General features: G+C 42.3%; 4 protein-coding genes across 22 annotated transcripts in view; 2 read left to right on the top strand and 2 right to left on the bottom strand.

The window, feature by feature from the left end:
* ank1a (ankyrin 1, erythrocytic a) overlaps window positions 1-11,886 on the top strand; it is an 87,101-nt gene extending 75,215 nt beyond the window's left edge. For 13 of the 18 annotated variants that reach the window (XM_086314363.1, XM_086314362.1, XM_086314359.1 and 10 more), the window contains 6 exons: window positions 410-1,049; window positions 1,172-1,520; window positions 4,183-4,266; window positions 4,555-4,707; window positions 5,933-6,031; window positions 8,168-11,886. In XM_086314363.1, the coding sequence (XP_086170489.1) occupies window positions 410-1,049; window positions 1,172-1,520; window positions 4,183-4,266; window positions 4,555-4,707; window positions 5,933-6,004 (1,298 nt within the window). In that variant the 3' untranslated portion in view covers window positions 6,005-6,031; window positions 8,168-11,886. Of the gene's footprint in view, window positions 1-409; window positions 1,050-1,171; window positions 1,521-2,259; window positions 2,853-4,182; window positions 4,267-4,554; window positions 4,708-5,932; window positions 6,032-8,167 lie in introns of those variants that run through there. The other 5 variants (XM_086314370.1, XM_086314364.1, XM_086314356.1 and 2 more) reach the window with 5 other exon arrangements.
* A 1,063-nt stretch (window positions 11,887-12,949) lies between these two features.
* LOC147317433 (eukaryotic translation initiation factor 4E-binding protein 1-like) lies at window positions 12,950-16,399 on the top strand. Of its 2 annotated transcripts, XM_086314351.1 has the most exons (4): window positions 12,952-13,114; window positions 13,232-13,401; window positions 15,493-15,681; window positions 15,852-16,399. In XM_086314351.1, the coding sequence occupies exons 2-4, from the start codon at window positions 13,266-13,268 to the stop codon at window positions 15,881-15,883; spliced, it is 357 nt and encodes a 118-aa protein (XP_086170477.1). In that variant the 5' UTR covers window positions 12,952-13,114; window positions 13,232-13,265; the 3' UTR covers window positions 15,884-16,399. The 2 variants fall into 2 exon arrangements, with proteins under 2 accessions (XP_086170476.1, XP_086170477.1); XM_086314350.1 differs by having other exon boundaries at window positions 12,950-13,401.
* Window positions 16,400-19,109: 2,710 nt separating this feature from the next.
* On the bottom strand, window positions 19,110-20,852 carry spaw (southpaw). Its single transcript, XM_086312909.1, has 2 exons — window positions 19,670-20,852; window positions 19,110-19,572 (listed from the first exon to the last, which is right to left on the bottom strand). Exons 1-2 carry the CDS (start codon window positions 20,666-20,668, stop codon window positions 19,420-19,422), a joined length of 1,152 nt encoding a protein of 383 aa, XP_086169035.1. The 5' UTR covers window positions 20,669-20,852; the 3' UTR covers window positions 19,110-19,419.
* A 685-nt stretch (window positions 20,853-21,537) lies between these two features.
* On the bottom strand, window positions 21,538-25,271 carry dguok (deoxyguanosine kinase). Its single transcript, XM_086312908.1, has 7 exons — window positions 24,684-25,271; window positions 24,485-24,594; window positions 24,192-24,391; window positions 23,945-24,092; window positions 23,747-23,862; window positions 22,225-22,324; window positions 21,538-22,006 (listed from the first exon to the last, which is right to left on the bottom strand). Exons 1-7 carry the CDS (start codon window positions 24,931-24,933, stop codon window positions 21,980-21,982), a joined length of 951 nt encoding a protein of 316 aa, XP_086169034.1. The 5' UTR covers window positions 24,934-25,271; the 3' UTR covers window positions 21,538-21,979.
* Window positions 25,272-25,562: the final 291 nt, after the last annotated feature.

The following is a 25,562-nucleotide window of genomic DNA, read 5'->3' as shown; positions in this document are numbered from 1 at the left end:
CTCCCTGCAGGTGGCAGCCAGCAGAGCAGCATCAGCCACTGCCGGCCTCGAACCCCAGTCTCAGCCTACTGGTTCAGCTGGCTGTGTCTGCTGCTGCTACCGCTGCTGCTCTGCTACTGTCAGCGCTGGCTGATTGAGCTTGACAGCCTCTCTTCTAAAAGCTGCCCTTGCTCTCATGACCTTAGCTCCTTGCACCTTTATTCTAGCTCTTATTGTCTTGGCCCTCCACTCCCTCCATCCCCACTCCTTTCCCATTTGTCCCTTCAGCCTCCTCTACTCCTCCCCTAAATGCCCAGCTACTGGCCAGGGGAACTTACCCCCCCTCCCAGGGTCCTGATGCTGTGGGGGGTGAGGTGGGGAGCGAGGCGGGGGGCCGGGTGTCAGTGTGCCTCTCTCTGTCTCGCTCCAGGTTATGGGCTGCCGCAGGAAGAGCTTCTCTCACCAGCTTCCATGCAGTACAGCCTGCCCTCCCCGCTGGGTGCTGAGCCTTACTGGCAGGAGGTCTCCAGCCTGGACTGTGCACCTATTGCCACCACAGAAGAAGACACCCTGATGGAGATGTCTGATGTACAGGTGTGGCCCTCAGGCAACAGCCCTTCCTTGGTGGCTGTGGAGGACTCCTCGCTGGAATGCAGCAATGCTGACGATTCGGAGGGTCTGCTGGGGCTGCCGTATGGAAGTCTAGGTCGGCCGGCCAGTCAGGCCAGCGCAGCCAGCGGAGGGGGTGGGGTGCTGAGTGGCTCCATTGAGCTGCCCGAAGACGATTCAGAGATGGGCGTTGACTCGCTCAGCACCACCACACCAGCTTCGCTCGGGGGTACCATCGCTGGGATCAATCTTAACGGGCTGAACAATGGTCAGGGGTCAGAGGCGAGTTCAGAGGCATCAGCCGTCACAAGCACGACTGGTGGTGATGGAACTGGAGGAGGAGGAGGAGGCGGGATGGGCTCAGAGGAAGGGCTTTCTCTTGTTGCAGGACAGCAAAGGGTGTATGCTCGGTTGAGTGAGTCAACTGGTCTGAGCAGTGCTGCAGATCGGAATGGAGACAGGTGAGTACGAGCTCTGTATGCCTCTCAGTTGGTGTGACGTCATATAACCTGGGGCTATAAAACACTATCAGTAAATATTTATGATGTACCACCTCCTAATGAATTCATTGATCTCCTTTCAGGTCAGGCAATGGGGGAAATGGTGGTGGTGGAGGATCTTTCCTTTCTTACCTGCAGGAGCAGACAGGCCCGGGATGGATCCCTGTCACTGACCCTACTCAGGCTTGGGTGGGCAATCAGTCTAAACCCAGGCAAACCATGGAAACCATGATGTCATCAGTGCGTAACGCTGTGGATGGAGACCCTTCCCGAATGTCCCAGGAGGCCTTGCTTCAGCCTGTGAGGGACATGGGGCACTCTGAGATCTTAAGGGGGCACTTCAGAGGTACCCAACCATTTGAGAAGGGTTTGGGCTTTCCACACAGGGTACCAGAGCTGAGGGCCTGGGATGATGTCCGCCTGAAGGGCCAGGTGAGCACGTTAAACCACCCGTGCAAATTTAAAGTGGTCACAGTGAGTAGGATTACTCCTTTTACCATGTCTGGCAAACATTTTAGTCTGAACCAAATTAATGAACAACCGTATTTATAGTTAAACTGCATTTAGCAAATTCTTGTGGTGTAAACAAAAAAGGCGAACTGCTCCAGCAGAGGTAAACCTGGGAGAAACAGTGTGATACAGCAAAATCATTACAGTGTTATACACACAAGCGGTTGCTTTCATACTTCCTCTTCTAGAAGTCACCATTTAAAACCTCACTAATCAGAATTATGTTATGTCGATCCTGGAATCATACAGCAAACGTAAACACACAGCCAAGAACACACACAGTGGTCTTAGGCCCAATTTGGGCACAAACAGCGTGTCCAGCCAAATATAGAAAGCGCTCTCACTCGTCAACCCGCGTTACACGATCCCAACCCCAGTCATTCCCACATGTTAACTTTCTGGCACAACACAGACACATCACACTGTATGGGACAATCTCAGCTGTGAGACTGTGAGAGAACAAAAATAGAGCCTTTCAGAGCCTTTGTGGGCTTCATGCCTCTTGTGGGTCATAATGATACCCAAAAAGCACATTTAGCGTAATTTGGAGGCGGTGGCAGCTGCATAATAGATTCTATGATTGTTTTAGGAGAAATTTGTTGTGTAGGCTGTAGTTAGAGCATGTGTGAGAAGTTTCTTAGTGTTCTTACCACAGCGCACAGAGCCGTTCTGATGGAGGTATTTAAAGCTCACAGATCACATGGTCAAAAAGTGAGGGAGGTGGGAATAGAAGCCTCCCAAGATTGCTTTTGGTTGGATCTGGTGTCTTTGACTGGATAGTTGTGACTCGACGCTAGGAAGGAGAAAGAGACGTGGGGAGAAAAGGGCCCACGGCCCCAGCAAACGGAGGGCAGAAATGAAATGAAAACACCAGTTTGGCTGAACCAGTGACAAAAGAGGGCTGCAGCTGTTACCTTCTCCCTTAGCTAAGAGAAGTGTGAGAAGCAGGAGTCACCACCAGCTACGGGACTGAGGCTGCAGTCGTGCGTTGCTCTGTGCCAACCGTGTTGATTTACTGGGGATCAAAGTGGGGCAATGTGGGCCCTAGTTACCGAACTCCTCTTTAGCTTCGTGCTGCTGGCGTTCCTGGTGATCAGCTGTCAGAATGTCCTCCACATAGCCAGTGGCTCGGTGCGGTCGGTGCTCACCTACATACACACTCAGCTGGACCACGAGCTTGGTGAAATCGAGGGAGTACCCGACGAAGAGGAGAACGTCACCACCAGAATCGTCCGCCGTAGAGTCATTCTTAAGGTACAACAAAACTGAGATCCACGAATTTGAAGAAAGGATCTTAGTGGCAGAAGAGAGAAAAAAGAAATGAAAGAGCAGGGGGGAATCACTGCTGCTGAACTCTTGGATGATGCAGTGTATTTAAGAAAAGTTGAAAGTGATACAGGATAGGTTTGTGGTGAGTTATTTGACTGGTTTTACTGAGAGGAGTGGGAAGGTGCAGCATTATGGACACAAGTAATCGTGGCATACAATGATGGGATTTCATCAATGTTTGTTTGTTTCTATGACAATATCAAATGACTGAGGATGCAACTAAATATATCTTCTGCTTTTATAGATATACTATAAATAGATTGTCTTCAGCTCAACAAGTTTGGACTCCAGTTCTATAAAAAGTTCTCATTGGCTCTTTGCCATTTCCTTCTTATTGTATCTCAAACTCTATAAAACAGCACATTTTTTATTTATTCTGTTAAGTACACTGAAAATCACACTGAGATTTGGTGGATTATGATATAATTGAAATTATGTACAAAGCATATAATAGATAAATTTCCCTTAATATCCAGAAAGCTTTTAAAATGAGGGATAATAAATACAAATGAAAAGGATATTATGTTTCTGAAAAATCCAAGGCCGGAGCCAGTATGAAATTTCATTGTGTATCTGTTACACAGATTAAACCTAAAGTGCACAGCATACTGAAACTGCTTAAAAGTTGTATAGAAATAACATAATTATTCTGTATGATAACTGATGCTCTAGATACAAATAGTTCATATATAGCTGGATTTGACATGAATAGTTGGTTGTTTCTTCTTTTTTGGTGACTTTGTATTTAAATCTGAGGTTAAAGATGTAGTTGATTTACTTTTCCTTACACGTTGATTGTTTTATTATGGGTAGGTGTTACATAAGCTGTAGCTTTGGACTTGCACCCTTTAGGTTTGTCACTTCTTTTTTTAATTATTATTTAGTTTCATGTGTGATATAAATTGAGATAAAGATCAATTTTAGAGTTTCATACAGGCCTCCACATGCTCGACCTTCACTCGTTCTTAGGCCGAGCGTCCGGCTTCAGGAATTTCTTTGAACTTATAAATAGCTCTAAAGACATGCTGCTATTACAGGGGGCTGTAACACTGTTGTGTAGTAATGAACCTCATCAATTGTAACTATAAGTGATAAGATCCCCACTGTTAGATTTACTTTCTCTCTCACAAGCAACCTCACCCGCTCCTCACCTATCTGCCATGCAAACAGCGCTGCAGCAACGGCTGTTTTAACTGCCTTTATTGCCACAGTTCAAAACGTTTATGGTTACAAAAAAGCTTTTCTCTGTCCTCAGGGTGATGAGGTTGAAGATCTTCCTGGGGAGCAAGTGAGCGAGGAACATTTCACGGATGAACATGGAAACATTGTCACAAAAAAGGTCAGCCATTTAAATTGCGTCCATGAACACGAATGTCTCCGTTTTCACTTTTTTATCGTGTTTTATCATCACAACACTTTCACGGATCTTTTTACGGAACGATTATTAAACTAATAATCATGACAAAGTTGTTCATCGCACATGACACTGCAAAATCCACGCTTTGTTTTCCCCCAGCATATTTCACCGATCCAGTCTTTTTCACTGCCTTTTCCACACTCTCTGCTCTCGCCCATCACTCTCTCCCACCCTTCTGTGTGCGATTGTGTGCGCGTGTGTCTGCGATAGATCGTGCGCAAGGTGGTGCGCAGAGGGAAGGGATCAGGTGAGGAGGGGTTTCAGGAGGTGAGCGTGGAAGGCTCGCTGCAGGACGCCAACGAGCTGGACGCCGATGCTGAGCAGTTCATGAGCTACGCCGTCTTGGGTCGGGACAGCAGCAAGGTGGGCTTCTGATCTGCAGACGAAGCTCTCTGTCTCGCCTGGAGCTTCCGTGATGACCTCGGGTGTGCGGCCAGCCTGCAAAGCCTAAATGCTCTGAATTAGATCAGATGATACATACCCTGTTTCATTTAAATCCATGTAGTATCTGGGGTCTGTGCTGCAGTAAGTTTTAACGTTTCATCTCACTGTGGATTCCCAGGCATCCCCCAACGGTCCTTGTGCAACTTAACCTGCATAAGCACAAGTTTGTTTGTGATCTTGGAAAATAAAGGTTAGGCATTTTCCACTATGTGTCAGGACTAAATTGCAACAGAAGACAGAGGGACGTGTATTTGATTAATTGCCTGATTGCTGACTTCCCATAACATTAATCTCCACCCATATACTTCGCTCTCATGCTCATTATCTGCATGTAAGAGAACAACTGGATCCACTCTGCTCAGGTGCTCTGATTTTTTAAGAGGCTCACAGTAGATCAGTTCATGAGCGTTTCACTGTTTTGGTCATCACTAAACCACAAATGCAGTTCATCGGGGGGGGGGGGGGGGGGGGGGGTTCTTGCACATTAATGAGTGAATGAACTTATAGTGGTTCCTTGCAGTGTTTCTTTCTCCCTGTCAGTTATCTCACTGAGCAACTGAATAAGGTTCATAGTCCTTTAACTGTGAAAGTGTGCCTTAATCAGTCAAAAACCAAGTTGAGGTCAAATATTAATTGCATTGAGTAAGTTGAGGTTCAATACACCAGACGCAGAGATTAACAGGGTTGTTGTGATTGTGTGAAATTTCCTGAAACTGCTGTGTTATGTGGCCTAGCCCATCCATTTGAAGCTTAAGAACGCTTTTCAAAAAGTTCTTTGCAAATTTTATCTGACATTACTCTGAACCACCACCTGGCTTTCCATCTGCCACCCACCACTTCTGTCCTTGCTTGACTGTTTATACATTATTACTTCCTTTTTTTCCTCTTTTTATTTCCTCTTTTGTCCCTCACATTTCTGTTTCACTTCCTGTCTTGTGCTCCCTGTTTGTATGCCCTCGTTTTTTTCGTGTGACACTGTCTGCCTCCTCTGTGGGTTTGTTTCTCTCTCTCTCTCTCTCTCTCCTTTGTTTTACCCTCCCTTACTAATATTACCTCAACCTCTTGTTCTGCTCCTGTCATCCAACTTATTCTAAATCCTCGCACCTCTTCTGCGGTCAACCCCCTCCCCCACCCTCTGATGTAGCCCGATACTGTGGATGTGAAGAAAGGTGCTCAGATAGTGAAATGTGCCAGTCTGCGGAGAGTTAAGCAGTGAGGCAGACTGAGTGCTGCGTCCCCGCAGGTAGGGGACTGACCCACAGTGCTTCCTCTGACCTGTGAACAACACCATTTAATCCAGTCTGTCTGGATTAAATGCATCTGAATGTACATTTAATTCAATAATTACTAATGTTATGACATATGGTGTGACGCTGGCGCAGCTAAATGACACCTAAATCTTTAATAGTTCAAATATAAATGACACACATGAACGCATATAAAAAGGAAAAAGATACAGATGTAATTTTTGTGTGTGTGTGCATTAGGGGAAAAAAAGTGCTGTCAGGAAAACTCTAAATGCTTGAAAAATGATTTGGTAGCTCTTGCAAATGTCTGCTGTGTCTAATACAAACTGCAATCGATTTAGATTTGGAGTTTTAGTTAGTACAAATCCAGGTGATGTACACTCACCGGATACTTTGGTAGGTACACCTTGCTAATACTGGCTCGGGCCCCCTTTTGCCTTCTGAACTGCCTTAATTCTTTGGGGCACAGATTCAACAAGATCCTGGAAACATTTCTCAGAGATTTTGGTCCATATTGACATGACAGCATCTCACAGTTGCTGCAGATTTGTTAATTGCTCAGCCATGATGTGAATCTCCTGCTCCACTGAGCTTTGTTATTATCAGCCTTTAGAAGATGGATACCTTGTGATCATAAAGGGATGGAAATGGTCAGAAACAATACTGTGGTAGGATGTGGCATTTAATTAATGCATTTGATACTATGGGGCCCAATGCGTGCCAAGAAAATGTCCCCCATCATTACACCACCAGCAGCAACTGTGATCCATTGATACAAGGCAAGATGTATCTATGTTTTCATGGAGTTTACACCAAATTTTTACCCTGCCATTCAAATCCTGCTGCAGAAATCAAGAAATTTTTCCAAACTTCTATTGTTAGACTCTAGAGAGCCAATGCGAATCACTTTTCTGTTTTTAACTGACAGTAACTAAAAACTACAGCACCCAGAGGGGTCTTCTGCTGCTGTAGTCCACCCGCTTTGAGGTTTGACATGTTGTGTGTTCAGAGATGCTCTTCTGTGTATCTCGGTTGTAACGAGTGGTTATTTGAGACACTGTAGACAACTGATGAACTTGAAACAGTCTGGCCATTCTCCTCTGACCTCTGGCATCAACAAAACATTTTCACACAGAGAACCTAACATTTTTTCAAGCATACTTTGTAAACGTTGCACATGTTTGAATGGGAAGATCAGCAGTTGCTGAAGAACTCAGTCCAGCACATCTGGCATGAATAACCATGCTACGTTCAAAGTCACTTAAATCAACTTTCTTCCTCATTCTAATCCTCAGTTTGAAATTCATTAGGTTTTAGCAACCTTGCCTACATGAATTCCTGCCATGTGATTGGTTCATTAGATATTTGTGCTAACACTATCTAATAAAGTGGCCGGTGAGTGTATGAACTATCTAGAAACAGTTAGTGTTTGGAATTAATCGATATATTAATGACTGATGATCCAATAATGCTTTTTAATGTCATCTTTTTTCTATTTGTTTTTTACCTCTTGAGTTTAGCTTAAATAAACCATAGGAATGATCTCCTGACAAACACTTTGCCGTATTTACATCAGAGTATGAAGTAAAATGTATGAATAATTAAAAATTTCCTATCAAGTCTGTTCTTTCTATGATATATATATATAAAATTGTCCATAAGAAACACCGTAAAAAGGCTGGTGCAATGTGCACTCAGTGAAGAGAGATCGTAAAATGACAGCGCCCAAGGTCAAAGCTGTAAGGCATCTTGTGTGGAGAAATGGAGCCACTATAATGTGTGTGCGTGTGCGTGCGTACGTGCGTGTGTGTGTCTTGCCCTCACTAACGTAAATGCCATGACATTCCTGAGCTTGTTGATATTTCCAGTGACTCGCTGCTGAATGTTAAACCACTGCTGGCCCCCATTTGCGTGTAAATCTTTGGCAGAACTTGAGTCTTTGAACGTTACGAGGATCAGCTGAAGGGAACTGAAAAACGTTCAGTCACTATAAAGCAGTATAGTAGCATAACCAGGATTCAAAGGCACTCACATTAGCACTGGCTTGTTGCTGTTTGCATGCCACCTGTGTTGCACGGTAGCAGGACGATCGAGAGGCTTGTAAATCACTGCAGTTCTCTCTCTCTCCTCAGAGTTCTCCGCAGGATTCAACCCCTTCACCAAAACCATCCTACATGAACACATGACCAGCAGCAGCTGACGGGAGGAAGACCACACATCAGAAGGCAAACGGATGGAAATGAAGAGAAACCAACTCAAAGACAACCACGGTGGCTATGGCAACTATCAGCACGCACCAGAAGAAAAAGGATACAGATTTTCTTGTAGTTTTTATTACTTTTTTTTTTTTTTAAAGAAATGGTGGGAAAAAAATATCTACTACTAGGCTAGAAGCATGATTTCGTATAAAACAAAAACCAGACAGACAAAAAAAATCAAAAACAACAAAAAAAAAAAGAAACTAGCAACCAAAACGTGCTTCCTGTTATCTGTATCAGCATGAGTGACTGCTGCCGCATGGCCTGTGTTTAACTACAAATACCGAGGGAATGCAGGGGCGGGTTAAAAGGGTGGGGCGGGATGGGGAGGAGACACCGCTTAATGGGACGGGCATGCAATGTAGGCTACCACCGGCCCATTTTCTAACCCAGTGGTGAAGAGTTTAACTTAAGAAAAAGAGACACTAAAATACTGAGAATTACGTCATCTCTAGGCAACTGTTACCCCCTCCTCCTCCATGCTGCACTCAATCAGCACCACAAACTAGTTTCACACCTGGCCGAGTGGTCTCTAAGTCCAGTAAAGCTACAATTATCGCCCCAGGATATCAGTGTTGTGTACATAATATTGTATGCACTAAAATGCTCTTACGTGACTGTGTGTTACGCGTGTTGTTTCTGTTACTAGATCCCTATGCGATGCAACTGATGCTGCTGTTTCAGGTACATGAGAAATTCCTCCCTGTTTTTTTTTTTCTTGTTTGGTTTCATTTGCTCAGAATCTATATATTATTATTCTATATCTTGAGATCTTTGTGGGTAAAAGAACATACCGTTGTGTCGCTCTGCCTGTTTTAAATCGTTGGATTTGCGTGTGTATGTGCGTGTGTGTGTGTCCGGATGTTTCGTTGTGATTTTCACGCGCTTTCATTGTTTCCGTTCCACATGTCCGACTGTAGAGGAAGATGTTCTTTAAGTCATTTCCTGTACCGTGGGGATTTTTCAGCTTTGGGAGGCGGGTTTACAGCAGGAACCTGCCCCGCCAAACTTTGATCAAAGTGGCTTGCCTTGTGGAGAGGAAGGTAAAGAGATATATATGTACAAGTGAAAGATTATCACAAGAGATTAACCTGCTCTTTCATCCTACTCCTCTGCCTTTTTCTTGTCCCCACTGTGCTGTATCCTCATGAGGTTTGTGTTAATGTCTGAGCTAAAATCCCGATACCTCTGCTTATCACCCAACCTCCATCTCTCATCCCCTAGCCTCTACAGTCAGCCTCTCAGAGTAGATGTAGCAGTCCCATCCACCTTCCACTGGGATGCGGGATCCCACCTTCAGCTCGTACAGTAGCTGCGTCTGTTTGACCTCATCGCACAGTATATGACACCACCCCACGAGGTGCGCTTACAGACCATCTCACAGCCACCAGAAGATGTCACTCGATGAGGGTAAAGTAGCTGAAACGGAATCATGTAGCACTAGTTTTACTGGATGAAGCGATGTGCGTTGCGTTTAGGGTCGAGGACATGTTGAGCTTCGATGTTTGTCTCCTTGGCGGTTCTTCAGTGTGTAGCAAAGACAGTCACCAATCACTGTGATGAGAAACTGTAATACTGACCCGTAACTGTGAGCCTGACCCGTCCAGAAGCATGTCTCTTGTTCCGCTCCTTTCTTTAGTCTTCTTGTCACGATTTGCTGTCTTAACTGTACTCCAGAAGTAGAAGCAATAACTGCTTTAAATGGAAAGGATTATTCATGTGTGTGTGTATGTGTGTGTGTGTGTGTGTGAGCGAGAGAGTGACAGAGGAGGGAGGATTTTAGGATCACAGCTTGCGTTCTTCCTGAACTTTCAGCTTTATTCTACTTCTCACTTTACTCAGAAATGATGTCAGTACATTAGCGTCCTGCATTTTATCCTTTTGCCTCTCTAGAAAAGAAAACTTTAAGTATACTGGTGTGGCTCCATGCCAGCCATTGCATCTGCAAAGTGCCCGCTGTTTGTTTTTGTTACTCATCTGGGAATGTAGGTGTGTTCAGCCTGTTTTTAAACCTTAATAACATTCATATGCACCTTGAAAGAAATCCTGAGTGTGTTTTGCGTGTGTGCGAGTGTGTGAGCGCGTGGTGTGATTTAAATATCACATACTCAGTCCTGGATATTGGGACAAGTTAAAGTTGTGATAATATCACAGGAAGTAATATTGCAAATGGACAAAGACTATATGTGTAATTCTAAATCACATATTTTTAAAGGTTTATTTACCTCAATAAGTGTGCCATCTCACATTATATCAATAACCAATACATGCATTTCTTTCAAATGTTGCGTCAGACATTGAATGCTTTTATTATAGACAAATATGTAAGTCACAAAAATGTTGCAATAAGCACCCATAAATAAGTGTTTAGTATGGCTTCTCACAGCCATGAGATGATGAATGTAAAGTCTTGGTATACTGTGAGTCTTGTTATGACGTAGTCATCCGTGTTGGCTCTATACTTCAGTAGATAATAGGGTATTCACTCTATTGTTTCAGCTCAATGTCTGCTGTTGATTATCATAAATATGACTTCATTCTCATTTCATCACAAACATGCACAGATGGTGGTAGATTTTAAAGAGCAAAGCCTCGAATTTTTAAAAAAAATCTTTTTTGACATGTTAACAAATATCCCTTCATGAGGTATTATTGTTATTTTATTAGCTTAATAAAGGTCAGATGTAAAAAAAAAAAAAAAAAAAGTTGTGCCCCCTTATATCAATCACAGCATATGATTTGCTCTTTAAGGGCTCATATGTTTAGATTGTTTTCTGCTGATGTCAGGCTCAGAGCCAGATGGGAACTGGTTAAAGAAGATAGACGGAGTTATGGGGGAGGCTTGGTGGCTTCGAAGGCTAGTCTTCAAGAGGACATGCATTTTCCCTCAACACAGCCCACCCCCTGACATTTTTATGCCCTTTTACCAAATATGAGACTGAGCCAATCTTAAGACTTCCACGTGGTGACCGTTTGGACGTGGTCAGACGGGAGTCCGACTAAGTGAGAGCGAGAGAGAGTCGAGGTTACATCAGAAAAAAAGCACTGCACTGAGGGACTACTGAGATGATGCCATGCACCAAGTTCATGCAAAAATATTAACTGTTGCAAAAACTAGAGAACACATGTATATTCCTTTAGAATGGATTGAAGACATTATTAATGCAATAGCATATTACTCAATACTAAGGAATGCAACTGCGCACATGCACAGAAAATGTTTTTAACATAAAAGGCTATATATATGAGATATATGAAAATATATATATAAATATATATATTTATTTAGAATGCTATGCACCCTTACTTGTCAACTGGGATTCTAGTTATGTTATGGATGTACTTTTAGCATCATACAGCTGTAGCTACCAAGAGACTGTTGAGTTCTGGGTAATGCCTGCAAAATGGGGATAAATAGGGTTCTTGTGGGTATTTTAACTTGTTTTGTCTGCTTTTTTATTGTTATGGAGAGTCAATCATGGATTTAAAATATGTAAAAGCCTTTTAATCCAATCAAATCCGAAGACATCTACTGACAATTTACTCTGTACACCAGCTCAACATTTACAAAATTAATAAAGAAATGAAATGTCTTTGTGTATATTGTGTGTGATTTTCTGTGTGGCACGTCATCCATGACAGTCATCACAAGTCAGTTTTATAAACATGCTGAAATTTCAGGTGTGTAGCTGTGCATGCTGTATGAAGATGATCTTGACTTGCTGGACCTTTACAAAGAACAAAAAAAAGGGAGGAAGGGAAGATGCTCATTTGAAACGCCACAGAGGAAGTAAAGTAAACGAACAAATGGAAGCAACACTTACACCGGCTTGTGGAAACAATTTTATAAATCTTTTTTTTTCTCTTTTTGTGACACATCACATATGTTTTAAAATCTCCCAGTATGTATTAGAGTTGATTTTGACATTTGATGGTCACGTTTGAGGCTTGTAGAGGATCGGTTCTGCAACTTCCTGATCTTAGGTTCCTCAAACCTTTAAGCTAAAGGTTTAAATTTTAAGGCTTCTCGGTTGTGGAATCATCTGCTAACACCTTTTCTTCTCATTAAAAAATAAGAAAAAATGCATTTACTTCGGAATTGTCCTTCAATCCCGCAACTTAGCAAAGAAACAATTTTGCAGGAATAATAGTATTTTTTCACAAACAAGGTGACTCCCATTATTATTATTTACTTTGGGCATCTATTCCTGAAGACCGCTTTATTGATTTTCACGCTCATTAGCTCATCAGAACTGCGCAACATCTATTTTAGTCTCATATAAAACATTTCCATGCATGTTTGCACGTGTTTCAATAAATCAGTACACGTATTTCCATTTTTTCAAGCAAAATATAGAAGAGAAGCGAAAAAGAAACGAGTGCTGACCCAGGAATTGCACAGGACAGTATGTATGTTATCATCTTATTAATGTGTCTATTGTCTGTAAATAATGCTGTTCGACTTGTTTTGAAAAAACACCTTTTTTTAAAAAACAAAAACAAAAAAACAAAACGTCTTATTATGTTGTTTTTATTATGACAGTTACAGCCGGTGAAGTTTTGAACATCGCAGAGTGCGCAGTCCTTTAGTGCCAGCAGGGGGCGCAGTTGGCTGTTTTTTGTGCACCTCTGGAGCCTTCTCTCCTGCAGCCTGCTGTGTTGTTTTGTGTGCATGTTGAGGCAGGCAGAGTGAGAGCGGAGGAACGTGTGCTCAGGTCCTTTTAAACAAAGATCCTGGACACTAGTTCGTGTGTGTGAGTGCTTGATGTAATGTGACTGTTTTAGGTCCAGCCTTCCACTGTTTGCACTTATGAAAACGAGGTATTTATTTTTATTTATCCGACAGTAGTCATTTAGTTGAGTCAAAGCCATACCCGAAACCCCGGCTCGGCGTGGCTTTATAAAACCAAGACTTTGTGCTTGTTTGATGTTAATTAGTTAGTTAGTATTAGTTTATTGTAGTTGGGAGAAGATGTCCACCGATTGCCAGAAGACCACCGCTAAGGCCATCCCGTCGATCAGGAGGGTGACGATCAACGACGCGGAGCACATGCCCCACGACTACTCCACCACCCCGGGAGGGACTCTGTTCAGCACGACCCCCGGCGGTACGCAGTGTTGCTATTTGTCATATTCATTCAAGAGTGCCGAGGAGATCTGCTCTGACTCCCGGACACACATGACTTGTACTCTTATCCACTTTGGAGCCGTTCTCTCTGTCTGCAGCTTAGGCTAACTCCATGAGGTCTGCTGTAGCTCTGCTAAGCTAACCGCTAAAGCTAGCGAGCAAGTGTTTACTTGAAAAGAGGAAATGCAAAGAAATGCGGACTCTGAAGTAATGAAGGAACAGGTTGTTTAGACATGACGGTCTTAATTAAGATAGTGAGAGTCTGTCTGTAGCTTAGCTGCAGTCTAAAGTTTGGTTTCTACGCACTGCTGTCACACGGTCAGCCAGCAGAGCTGCTCCACCTTTGGTTTACTGTAGAGATCATTTAAATTCCTCTAGAGGTCCCTGCTTCTGAGGGCTGTCCACCTAAACCTGCTGCAGACACGAGGTTTAACTCAGTAAAGGTAATCTAAAGGTTAGAGTAACACTGTGTAATTACACTAAAAGGTGTCACTTCATCCTTTTTCCAGGGTTTTGTGCGTCACAGTGTTAATAACTACCTTATAAAAGTAACACTGGGTCATTATTAAACGGATATAACTATTTTTAAAAACCAGTATCAAACTGCTGCGATGATTTATTTTCATATTGTGATGTATTCCCTTAATTGGTCAGGACACATTTCTTTTAAGGGAGATTATAAAGAATAGTATAGTAAAAATATATTTATATCAATGCAGGTAGCATATTTAGCAAAAACGTTTTTTTTTAATATAGCACATTTCATTACATGTAACCTCAATGTGGTTAACAAAGATATTATTATATATATATTTCTACACTTCATATAAAATAAGGTATTAGCACTAATGTTTCTGGCATATTACAGGTATTGTAAGCACACAGGTGGTGTGCAAGCATACGTTGTGGTGTACAAAAAGTGACAGCGTGCAGTGAGCTATGTTTAGTCTGGTTCAGTACATGTGGATCTGACTCAAGTGGATGAGTTAAAGAGTCTGATAGCAGCAGACAGCAAGATTAAATAAATCATTTGCTGAAAAAAAGAAGACACAATCATACCTGTGCAGGTTTATGAGGCTTTATGGCAGTGAAAACAGCATAAACAAAACAACAGCACCTGTTAAGTGTAAGCCCAGGTAAATAAAGAGGATTCTGAATATGTGCACAGTTGTAGTTGATCTCAGATCAGCAGGCAACTTGTTCCAAAGAGCAGGACCCCAGTAATGAGAGCAACCTCAGACTGAGGTCTGACTCTGGGAATAGTTACAAGATCTGCACCAGATGAGCAGGGCATGAGCCGGTGAGAGATTTGTGAGATAACAGAAGGATTTAAAAAGCAATTCTATATTGTACTGGAAGCCAATGAAGGGTTTTCAGTACTGGGTAATGTGGTCAGATTTCTGTGTAGCTGTAAGGAATCTGGTTGAATGACCTGAAGCTGTCATGTTGATGATTTGGGCAGTCCTGAAAATAGAGAACTTGTTAGGCGAATGTGCAAATATAACATACTGCCTTAAAAAGGGCACATGTTCCTTTTGCACCAAATGTTAAAACTGTGTTTATTAACTGTACACTTTGCTGTTCACAAAGCTTTTCGTCACGAAGCTTTTCTTCAAGTTTAGTTGCGTTAAATCAGAAAGTAAGTCAGTTGGTTCGTTATCACAACTGGAAGCCATCACATCACTGCCAAGGAGTGTGTGTGTGTTGTGTTCATTCAGACTGGCTCATTGTGCGACAGTATACATAATATACAACAGCTGAAGCGTTACAGATCATAACAACAGCCGTAAGAGAGCAGCAGCATAATTAGTAATAACATTGCCACATATATGCTGCAACGTCCTTCTAGTTACTGCGTGAAGATCAGGTACAGACAGCAAGATTTTGAAGAAATGCCTGTTTTCATATTGTAATCACGTCTATCGTGGCACACAGGTCAAGTTAAAATACAGGAATTTGATGAAGCAGCTGATCCCAGTCAGTGCGAGTGTGGCCTCAGTGCTCTGTTTGATCTCTCAATGCTGCGCATCTGATAATCATCCTTCATTTTTCCCACCTACGAACACAAAAGGTACCAGGATCATCTACGAACGCAAGTTCCTGCTGGACTGTCGCAGTTCTCCGTTGGCCAGGACCCCTCCTGCCAACCTGCCAGTCATTCCAGGAGTGACCAGCCCTGCCTCCAAGGACACCAGCAAGAAGACTCAAAATGGAGAACTACTGAACAACAACACCGCTGCTCCGAACAGTAGCGCTGCTGGTATGTTCACACCTATACACACATCACAGGATGGATGTTGCACTTAAAGTCCATCCATCTATTTTCTGCATTATGATGTAGAACCCATGCAAGCAATACAGCAATGAAGCCTACAAATCATCATCCATCTCCACCCTACATTTATTGTTTACTTATTTTTCTTTTCAAAGGTGATGACGCACAGTTTGAAATGGACATCTAGGTGAAGCCCAACAAAGTGCTGTGAAGACAGGGGTACCGTCTCCTCCCCTACCACCACCTACTCCATGTAGACAGAGGATCTTATCTCTGACGGCCTCATTTTTTGGATCTGTAATTACACTTTCACTGTCTGCCTCAAGGTTTCGGCCTGGTTTGTGTGTAACAAAAAGTGTGCCTTCAGGTAGTGGCTGCGAGTTTAAAACGAACACTGAGAAGTGCTTAACACCAACAATGCCTCATCGCTCGGTAATAAAACAAGTCAGTGAAAATGAGAATCGAATTGTCCGAATTTCTAACCATTCCAGAACGGTTTTCACTCAATGTGCTTTTATTTCAGTGCATTTCGCACAACCTCTCTTTAGATACGGTCTTCCAGTATTGCTCTCATAAACGAGCGCTTCACCTGAAGTGTAAAGAATGTAAAACAGAAATTTGTTGATGACATTTTGAATCAGATATTTCGCTATTTTAGGGTGATTTTAAAAAAGAAATTAAAGCAAACACCATTCAGACTTTATCTCTGCGTCATGTGTTCACTGAGTCTTTCTGTCAAATCCGTTGTTTGTTTTTTTAACTTGAATGGCGCCGTCTGAACTTAAATAATGCTTTTGTTTCGTGTCAGCGGTTTAGATGTTTAAGTGAAAAGCTAATGTACATTTCAAAGTGACAAGTCTTGCAGCCTGCTGCACCTCCTGCGTCGCTCTGGTTCAGAGGAATTCCACGTGGAGCTCGCAGGAGGCTGATAACCTCAGTCAGTGGGCTGTTTACAGAGAGGTCAATATGCAACTGTACAACACATCAGGCAGGAACTCCTTCCTTCCATTCAACATTTACGATTCCACTTCTGTCACTGGCTCACTTCACTGTGAAGTGCTTATGAATAAAAGTGCCGGAATAGATGGTGTTTCACTGAACTTCTCATTGTTTGATCTAAAAGATGTTTCACATTTTTAAATTCTTGCATCCAGTAATGTGCGAAGTTTAAAGCCAACACTCATTTCTTTAAGTTTTGATTCCAGACTTTCTTATAACGTTTTAAAATGCTCTTGAACAAAGAACCAGTTTTAATTTGTGTCTTTTGGCACTTTGTTAAAAGCTTTTGTTACTAAAACAGATTTCAGTTGTCTCGATGAAAAATCCCAAAGATAACACAGTTTAACAGCCTGTGTTAACATTGTATTTTTTGCACCAACAAAGTTATTCCAAAAGAGCTGAAAATTTAGTATTTCTCTGCGTGGTGTCCAGAGCTTTAAAGAAATTTGATAAAACTGAACACGTAAAGGACAAAACAAGAAGTGTCAGCCCTAAAAAAAATATTTTTTACAACAAATAAACAGTATCTGAAAGTAATGTTCCCAAGAAATAGATAATCTAGCAAAAACCTGACGCAGAGATGTATCTGACCCTGCAGTTAATCCATCTACCGTCCACTGAAGCCTCATCGGGAATGATCTCAGCGGAAGGCGGCTGTGAAGAAGCCATTATTTAAGAAGGGAAGTGGAGGAAAGGCTGTGGTACAAGAAGTGGACTGAAGATCAGTGTCAACAGGGGTGACAGAGTGATAAATACAGATTTCTTGGTTCAAATCGTCATCACTGTGTACAAAGGAGGACAGGAGAGTCCAACACTGAGTGTCTACAGCCATCTGTGAAACAGGGTGGAGGCTCTGTCATGGGTTTTGGAGTTATGTGTGGTGTTGGAAATCTCATCAAAACAAATCATTCTGAACACAGAAAAGTCCTGTCAGATTTTTTTGATACATTATGGAGTAAAATCAATGCCATATAGAGAAACACACTGTGATACACAATCAGTCACTGACTGACCACAGAGCCCAGACCTCAATAAAACTGAAGCAGTGTGGGATCTCGACAGAGAATATAAAAGAAGAGCTTTGAATGTCTTTCAAGAAGCCTGGAGAGATATTTCTGAAGACTAAAGAAATAACAAGAAAGCTGCCAAAAAGGGTTCGGGCTGTGTCAAAGAATAAAGGTGCTCATAACAAATATTGACTTTCAAATTCGTTAGAATTCAGTTTTTTGCTGCTGGATTTGTATGTGTGTTTGCATGTAGCCTTAATGCAAAAATCACTGCAACTGTTTCCCACTGTCCTCGCCAAATATGAAGAAATAAGGGGTGGTGCAAGACTTTTGCACAGTGCTGTAGCAATGAAACACTCTTTCGTTATGAATACTTTTGCATGTGCGGAACTGCACAAATGCGTTTCTACTTTCAGCCTGTGGTGTAAGCGGCTCTGTAGAGAATCATCATTAGAATAAATATAAATAAAGCTCAAATCATTGAGTGGATTAAAAAATGGATGCGCTCCGGGTTCATTTGTAGTGAGTGCAAACAAAAGGTCCTGATTGCAAAACTTACCTCTGCAAAAAAAAAAAAAAAAAAAAAAAAAAAACAGGAAAGAAAAGAAAAACACGTGGACAAATCCTGAAATACTACTCGGTCTGGTCTTGTCTTGGGTGGATGTGTGGTTGAATAGTTTCAGCTGATCACTTCCAGTCCGGCCTGTCTTTCCTCCACAGTAGCGTCACCCTTCAGGTGCAGTCTTTCCACTCCCTCCCATGAATGATCTCCTTGTCACCTTAGCTTCCTGGCTGTCCAACCCCCTCCTCACCAGGATAAACAAGTAGTACTACTGCCTTTTCTCACCCACCGGTCCATCCTTCAGTGTGGTTTGTGTTGTTCCACCCAGCGTGCCCGGCCAGGGAGGACGACGCTAATGACCTCTGACGATGTGTGCACTTTAACAGGACCAAGATGTGGATTGCGGAGGTGAGAAAGGCCAATATACTAAGTTGCTGGCTGCTAGCAACGGATTAAGAGGTGGATGCACATTCTGCCTTTTATTTGTTAACCCAAACAGATCTGTCATCCGAGGAACATTAAGAACAAAGTGTGCCCGTTTAGCTGTGTAGCTACTGCTGGTAGATTTAATGGAAGTGGCAACAAATGAAATGCTATTTAAAGCTTACACCAGATAAACTGGTGGTGCTGATATATATTTGTTTAATTTTTACAAATAAATTAGGCGTGATTTATTTTTAACTAAATAAATACATTTTCATTTAACTTTGAATTAGGAAAAAAACCTTTGTGACTGTGTATGAGCCTTTTTTAATGTTTAATAAAGGGTTTGTTAAAAATGTTCACCTTATAAATAAAAATATATAAGAACGGGTGAAGAAAAATATTTTAAAACAACATAAAACAGCACACTTCCGTCAAAATAAAAAAAATTTAATATACGTTTCATATTTTATGTACAGAATTTACATGATAATGCATAAATAACACAAAAGATAGAAAAACATTAGTTTATCACCCAGTATGGATGCAATATATATACTTTGAGTCATTTCATCTCAATAACATTGATATTTTAGTATTCATTTATACATCGAAGCAATTAAAAAAACATCTGAGTTAAAGTTTATGGTCGGTTAATGTTCAGTTAATAGACCACAAACAAAGCAGGTTTGTGTGTTTAGGTGTAAGCTGGGGTGGTGATGGGTTGGGGCTTCAGTGGCACCCGCAATCCTCAACAATCATGTCCTCGTGATGCCGCAGAGTCAAATCATCGCTCTCAAAGTACAGCATGGAGAGGGGGCTGAGGCGCGTTGGCACGCAGGACGGGCAGGTCACTCTTTCTGGGTGGTGATGTTTCAAGAGGCTCTGAAAATGAAATAATTTACATGAATAAATGAGCAACTATAGGATTTTTTATTTTGAGGTTTAGAAATAGTTCAGTGAAACTCTTTAATCTGCTTACCTGCATGTATGCATGGTTGGTGGGACTGAAAGACTCGTCCAGGGGTGTAGGGCACTCTCCCTCACAGCGATATGCGTTGTAGCGCTTCGGATGCACAATCCACTCATCCCAGCCGATGTGGTCAAAGTCCACCCACATGTCTACCTTTCGGCACAGCGGTCTCTGGACCTGCTCTGCTGCTGCTGATGGTGCTGGAGCCACAGTAGGTGCAAGTACACCAGCTACTCGCATCCTTTCCATTCTGTTCCTTTTGTGGCGCCGACTTTGAATGTCGCTGCCCTCTTTGTCCATGGACACATACTTGGAGTTCTCCACAGTGTGAATGAGACTGTACGCTGCATGGCCCTCCTTATGTTTGGAGAAGATCACCATCATGACCTGGTTTGTGGTTGGATGGCGGATTTTTCTCTGCCTCAGTCCTAAAGTTGTGAACAGAGACTTTCTGGTTTTTTCCACTCCATCCCCAGCACCACTCCCATACTGAGTCTCAGGCTCTCCCGAAGCCTCTCGGCTCTGCACTTCGTCTCCCTGGTATAGCCAGTATTTTAAAAGACTGGTCACATTGAACACCTTCCAGGAGGACTTTGTGCTGCTGGGCGATGTGCCAAAGCTCCCTAAGAAAAGACGCTCCTCCTGGCACGATGTGTCATCCAGGTCACAGCTCTGCTTCCGGGAGTGATATAAATCCACAGTGGCACGCTCAGAGGCAGAGAAAGCTGGTAGTCTGATCTGCAGCTCTGCCAGCTGGACAAGCTCACTGGTAGAGATGGATGACATGTCAAATGTGACGGTCCACTTTTCGCCCTCTTGATGGCAGCCTGAAAATGAGACACGCAAGTGAGACTTCAGATTGACACACTGCAGTCTGGGATGAATCTGGACAAACCAGATCTGTGGACAAATGTCAAAACACTGGAGTGAGAGGGTGAACAGGACAGGATGTGTATTGGACCCCCCTGTGCAAGGACGTCTGAGGGCTAATATACAACCTCCCCACATAAAACAGGGCAAGCCTTTAAAGTTCGAATAAGCACTTTGACACTTGCTGGGTCGTAAAAGGGAGGGTCTGATAGCACAGACAATCGACCAGTCAATGAGCTCCTGGAGGATTCAGTGCACAGAGAAACCAACTCATACAATAAATAGCAAATTTAACAACCAATGAGCAACATGAAAAACATAATTCAGCTGTTTACTCACCTCTGGCCATCAGGCTTTTGACAGAATCAAAACTGTGCACTGACAGGCTGTCGCTTTGTGCAGTAACATCGCTGACAGCTACAGATGAGGAGGAATCAGCACTTCTGAAGGAGCGATACAGCTGGATCATGTACAGAGGGTATCCTCTGCGATGATCGGTTGACAGATTTCTGAATGCCAAACTGCTCTCGAGTCCCGTGTGATATCTGTGGCCCCGGGCAGAAGAAACCACTCCAAAAGCACAGATGAAGACTATGAGGACTTCCATTTCAGCTGAAACTCACAAAGTGAACACCGGAATGAGAAGAGAGAGAAGCAGAGATCTCCTCCTTTACTCCAGCTGCTCTCAGGCTCAAATGATGCTCTGAGCAGACGGAGCTCCAGGCAGGCCTTTTATAGCCGCCAGCTGCCCTTTGATGACCCCTGGCCACTCCAGGCATCCGAACAGCCCCTCTGATCATCAGAGCACATCAGAGGGCCAGAAAAAACAGAAGAAGAAAGCATTTATCCAAGGTCATTGTCCCATCAAATGAACTGTTCTTTCAGAAATCAATTTAAAAACAATTAAAATCTTGCACAGCAACTCGCACCTTTCTATTTCCTTAATGCAAATAAAGTTTATAAGAATAAAATGACTAATATAAAATGACAACTCAATGTTGAAATGTAAAAACATGTTTTATTTATTAACAAGCTGCAAGAAACATTTGTCTTAATTGCTTCCAACGAGTTAGGATTATAAATATGTTTATAAAATAGTACACAGACACACACTGTGTGATTTCAGTTCTAGTACGGATTAGTTTATAATTTATAGAAGCTGTAAAAATGTGCTGACTCAGAGAGACAGCTCCAAAGACATAAACAGTAAACTACAGTTTAAGAGGTAACATTCATAACTGCAAAGTGTGTTTCAAAAGTAACCAATAGTACAAGGTTTTAAAGTAACACATTCATATCCAAAAAAAATGTCAGGGTTTTACATTATATGGTCCGGAAGCTCATCAAAAAGAGGTCTGTGTATTAATTTATATAAAGACTTTATATGGAGGTCTGACTGGTCTGACTGGTTTCATCTGTTTCCCACTGTGCTGCTGCTGATGGCTCCTCTCATAAAGCATCAAAGAAGTTCTTCACCTGTGGACAAACAGGCATACTAGGATCACAGCATATCAGAAACACATTAAACATCATCCATACAAAAACATGTCAGCTGACTGGCTCAAACACCCTCACATGCCCCACCCCAGGGTGGAAGATTGTGATTCGCAACATCAGAGCAGTGCCCTCGTGTGGTTAACTCTGGCACAGCACCTTTTAGGAATAAATGCCATTCAGTAGGTATTCAAGCACACCTTTGTGATAAACTGTTCCTGCACCTCTGGGTCACTCTTAAATTCCACGCTGGCATCAAGTTTTAAGACGGGTATCTGCTTCAGCTCCTCAAAATGGATTCTGAAAGGAGAGAACAAAGCTGTATTATTATGACATTAACAGCAGACCACACACTGCTGCACCGTCAGCTGTTCACAGCAAACAGCTGCAAGGAACCTGAACACAAGCACTGTGCCACCACCAGAAAGTTTAGACCAGCTAGATATCACTACTTTGTGTAGCTTCTATATTTTTTACTTGTAAGCATAATGGAGAGGGAGACTAACGGGATAGCGGGCTATCTCCAGCTTAAAGTCAGAGTTCTCAGTATCACAAAGGCGAGTCTCTTTTTACCTGGCTACATCGCCATGCTAACCTACACTGAGCACATACCACATTCAGAGTTTCTCATTAAAATCACCTGGAAGTGCCACAATTTTCACTTATTTGTTTCTTTACAGCTTTGAGTGCAATGCAGAGTGCTGGGGGAACATGTTTTACCTTAGTAACAAGGTGGAGCTAACTGTGCATGACAACTGGTAACTGGATGCAAGTATTCTGTTGGTCATGCAGAAAATGTATAAAGGTCTTTACGCTTGACTCTAATTTACTTTTGCAGCTAATAGAACGCAGGACATGTTTATTTAATAGACCAAATTAACTTCACCTTATGTTCCAGAGCTCTAATGTGTCTTTTGTTCCATTTTTCTCCCCTCACCTCTTGTGGGAGATGACCGTGCTTCCCTGAGCCTGGTTGTGCCAGAGATTTCTTCCTGTTAAAAGGAAGTTTTTTCTTTCCACCATCACCAAGTGCCTGCTCATAGTCTGATTGTTGAAATTTTCTCTCTATTATTGTAGGGTCTTTACCTTACAATACAAAGTGCCTCAAGACGACTGTTGTGATTTGGCATTATATTATAATTATTATTATATTAAAAAAACTGAATGATCACCTTAAAAACAAGAGTGCCCTCAGCATTAAAATATATCTATTAACTCATATTAAAAAATAAAAAATTCTTAACACTGTGTTAATTCACCAGATTAACGATTTTCTGCAGCATTAAAGTCTTGTCTTATTTGTCACATTTTACTGTTATTTTTGTAACACTATTTTATGAATATCATCTGATAACATCCGTGATTGGAGTAAGTGCCACTTATAGGGCTCTTTCTGTGTGGAAGAGGAATCACATGATGCCTGAAACAGCCTGGCTTTGTTGAACTTCTTTCGTAGTACACCCCTCTGGTTAGGCGTGCGCCATAAATTACAATGGCAATAAATCACATAATCCAGAAAATCTGGGGTTAAACCTTAAATTATGTCACCAAGCCCCAGGCCCTTCTTCATTGTACAGTTGACCCCCGGTATTTGCAGGGTTGAGACCCCCTGTAAAAAGGCTTATAAGACCAAATATACCTTAAAGTATCACCCCAAAACAGCCAACAGCACTGGGAAAAGTCAAAAGATAATCAGAGCTGTGTAATCTTATTCTCACTCACTCGGTCGTTTTCTCAACCAGCCACCTCTCATGTTGAGAGTGCAACTTATCCAGATAATCCAGCTTCACGCCCTCCTCTTCTGCTCTTCCCCGACGCTGCAGGCGCTCCATGCATTTCTAAAAGACATGCAAAACTGTTTGTGTGACACTAAATTACCTTCCACTCAGAGCACAAAATACTGAATTTCATGTGCCATACCTCTGGTGGGGCGCTGAGGTAAATTATGCCCTCTAGCTCCACCTGGTGTCCAAACTGCTCCACCAGGAGGGAATGCCAGTCCTGGTAGACAGCCCATTCTGTAGTGTTGATACATCCCAGCTCAAACATGTTCAGAGCAAAGATATATCTGAGAAAACATAATACAGGAGAATTAATTTTCATTATATCCTTGTCAAAATTTTGCTTATTTTGTTGAAAATACTTCTGGTAAATGTGACTCACTCACCTATCGCTGTAGACTGAACGCTCATACACCTGGACAGGTGTTCCCTTTGACTGGAGGAGGCGTGCAGGTGGAGGCTGCAGCTGTGTTCTGAGCCGGCTCATGCAGGAATACGTCTGGAACGTGTATGACCAGCGCTGAGGGTCCTGGTACATCATCTGCAGCAGGTTGCTGACTGTGGTCTGTGGGGGCACACCTTGGCCCTGTCAAAGACACGAGCAGACAAATGTAAGCTGCATTATCCTGCCTTCCTTTAATTTGTGTAACAAAAAAGATGAAGATGTGAATATACCCACCTTTGAGGTCTCACTTTCAATGTTCTGCCACTTGCTGACAGGTTCTGCCACCACCTCCCAGTCTGCACAAGCTGACTGCAGGAGTTTCGCAAAGGTCGATTTTCCAACAGCTGTTATTAAAAAGCAGGTAATGCAGGAGATCAGCACAGAGACATACAACAGGAGATTCGTCTAACTGGGACAATCTGTAAACTCTTACCGATGTTGCCCTCGATAGAAACTCTCCTCACCCGAGCTTTTGCATCCGCAGCTGAACCTGACAGACACCTCGAAGAAAATAAAGTGAGGCTTCCTCTCTTATTTGCCATAGCTCTCAGTACGGCTGTGTATCCACCTCTCATCAGGGAGTCAGAGCTCTTCCACTGGATGCATGTCAATCTTCTGACCTGTGTGAAACCTGCTCGCTGATTATATATGCTGAACAGAGCGTACCGACAAGGCGCAGACATCCCGACAGGTAGTACAACTATACCGGAAAATCACATTAACCCGCAGGTCATTCGGTGGGTAAATGAGTTACAGAACCTGTTATGAAAGTTTGCATCAAGTTAAGACAGACGTTAGCTGGAAGCCCCACGTGAGGTAAGCTCGAGGAGCGGTCATCAGTAACCACAGGAGAGCTAATGTTATAGCGGTGTGGATGCTAACACCGCTATAATGTTGAATTAATGGTCAACGTCCGTTTAATTCGGGTCAGGGAAAAAACCAAAAACGACTATTACCGGCTCAAAACACATGTACCTATTTTACACATGCTACAAACAGTAGCATTAGCAACGAAAACCACTTCCGGCTCACGTTGTGTACTTTCGCAATAAAAGCATTTCAATATTTTGCTTAGCATAAACAACGAGGTTTGTGTAAACTGACAGCACAGTTTGAGGTGGTGACTACTTATAAATGCATATGTGTGATATATATATATATATATATATATATATATATATATAGTAATACAGTTATATTTAATTATTACAAATATTTTTTAAAAATATTAAATGAGTATATAAATGTACATTCTCATGTGACAACGCGAGTGTTTGTTTATTTATTTATTTATTCTTTATTTATTTTTCAC

Source organism: Aulonocara sp. 'chitande type north' Nkhata Bay, linkage group LG12 (genome assembly GCF_057382095.1).
Source record: "Aulonocara sp. 'chitande type north' Nkhata Bay isolate Kocher_YH1m ecotype deep benthic linkage group LG12, A_spYH_male_GT1.1, whole genome shotgun sequence".
NCBI classification, from domain to species: Eukaryota; Metazoa; Chordata; class Actinopteri; order Cichliformes; family Cichlidae; genus Aulonocara; species Aulonocara sp. 'chitande type north' Nkhata Bay.
This window is presented reverse-complemented; position numbering and strand designations above follow the sequence as displayed.

What these genes read in the sequence shown, in the direction of transcription:
- spaw (XM_086312909.1), bottom strand. Translation starts at nt 20,668, where the DNA reads ATGTGGGGAGGTTGTATATTAGCCCTCAGACGTCCTTGCACAGGGGGG. An exon ending in CCAACCATGCATACATGCAG is followed by an intron (nt 19,573 to 19,669) that starts GTAAGCAGATTA and finishes TTTCATTTTCAG; the next exon opens with AGCCTCTTGAAACATCACCA.
- LOC147317433 (XM_086314350.1), top strand. Translation starts at nt 13,266, where the DNA reads ATGTCCACCGATTGCCAGAAGACCACCGCTAAGGCCATCCCGTCGATC. An exon ending in GTTCAGCACGACCCCCGGCG is followed by an intron (nt 13,402 to 15,492) that starts GTACGCAGTGTT and finishes CGAACACAAAAG; the next exon opens with GTACCAGGATCATCTACGAA. An exon ending in TCCGAACAGTAGCGCTGCTG is followed by an intron (nt 15,682 to 15,851) that starts GTATGTTCACAC and finishes TTCTTTTCAAAG; the next exon opens with GTGATGACGCACAGTTTGAA.
- dguok (XM_086312908.1), bottom strand. Translation starts at nt 24,933, where the DNA reads ATGTCTGCGCCTTGTCGGTACGCTCTGTTCAGCATATATAATCAGCGA. An exon ending in TTGAAAGTGAGACCTCAAAG is followed by an intron (nt 24,392 to 24,484) that starts GTGGGTATATTC and finishes TGTCTTTGACAG; the next exon opens with GGCCAAGGTGTGCCCCCACA. An exon ending in AGGAACAGTTTATCACAAAG is followed by an intron (nt 22,007 to 22,224) that starts GTGTGCTTGAAT and finishes GTTTGTCCACAG; the next exon opens with GTGAAGAACTTCTTTGATGC.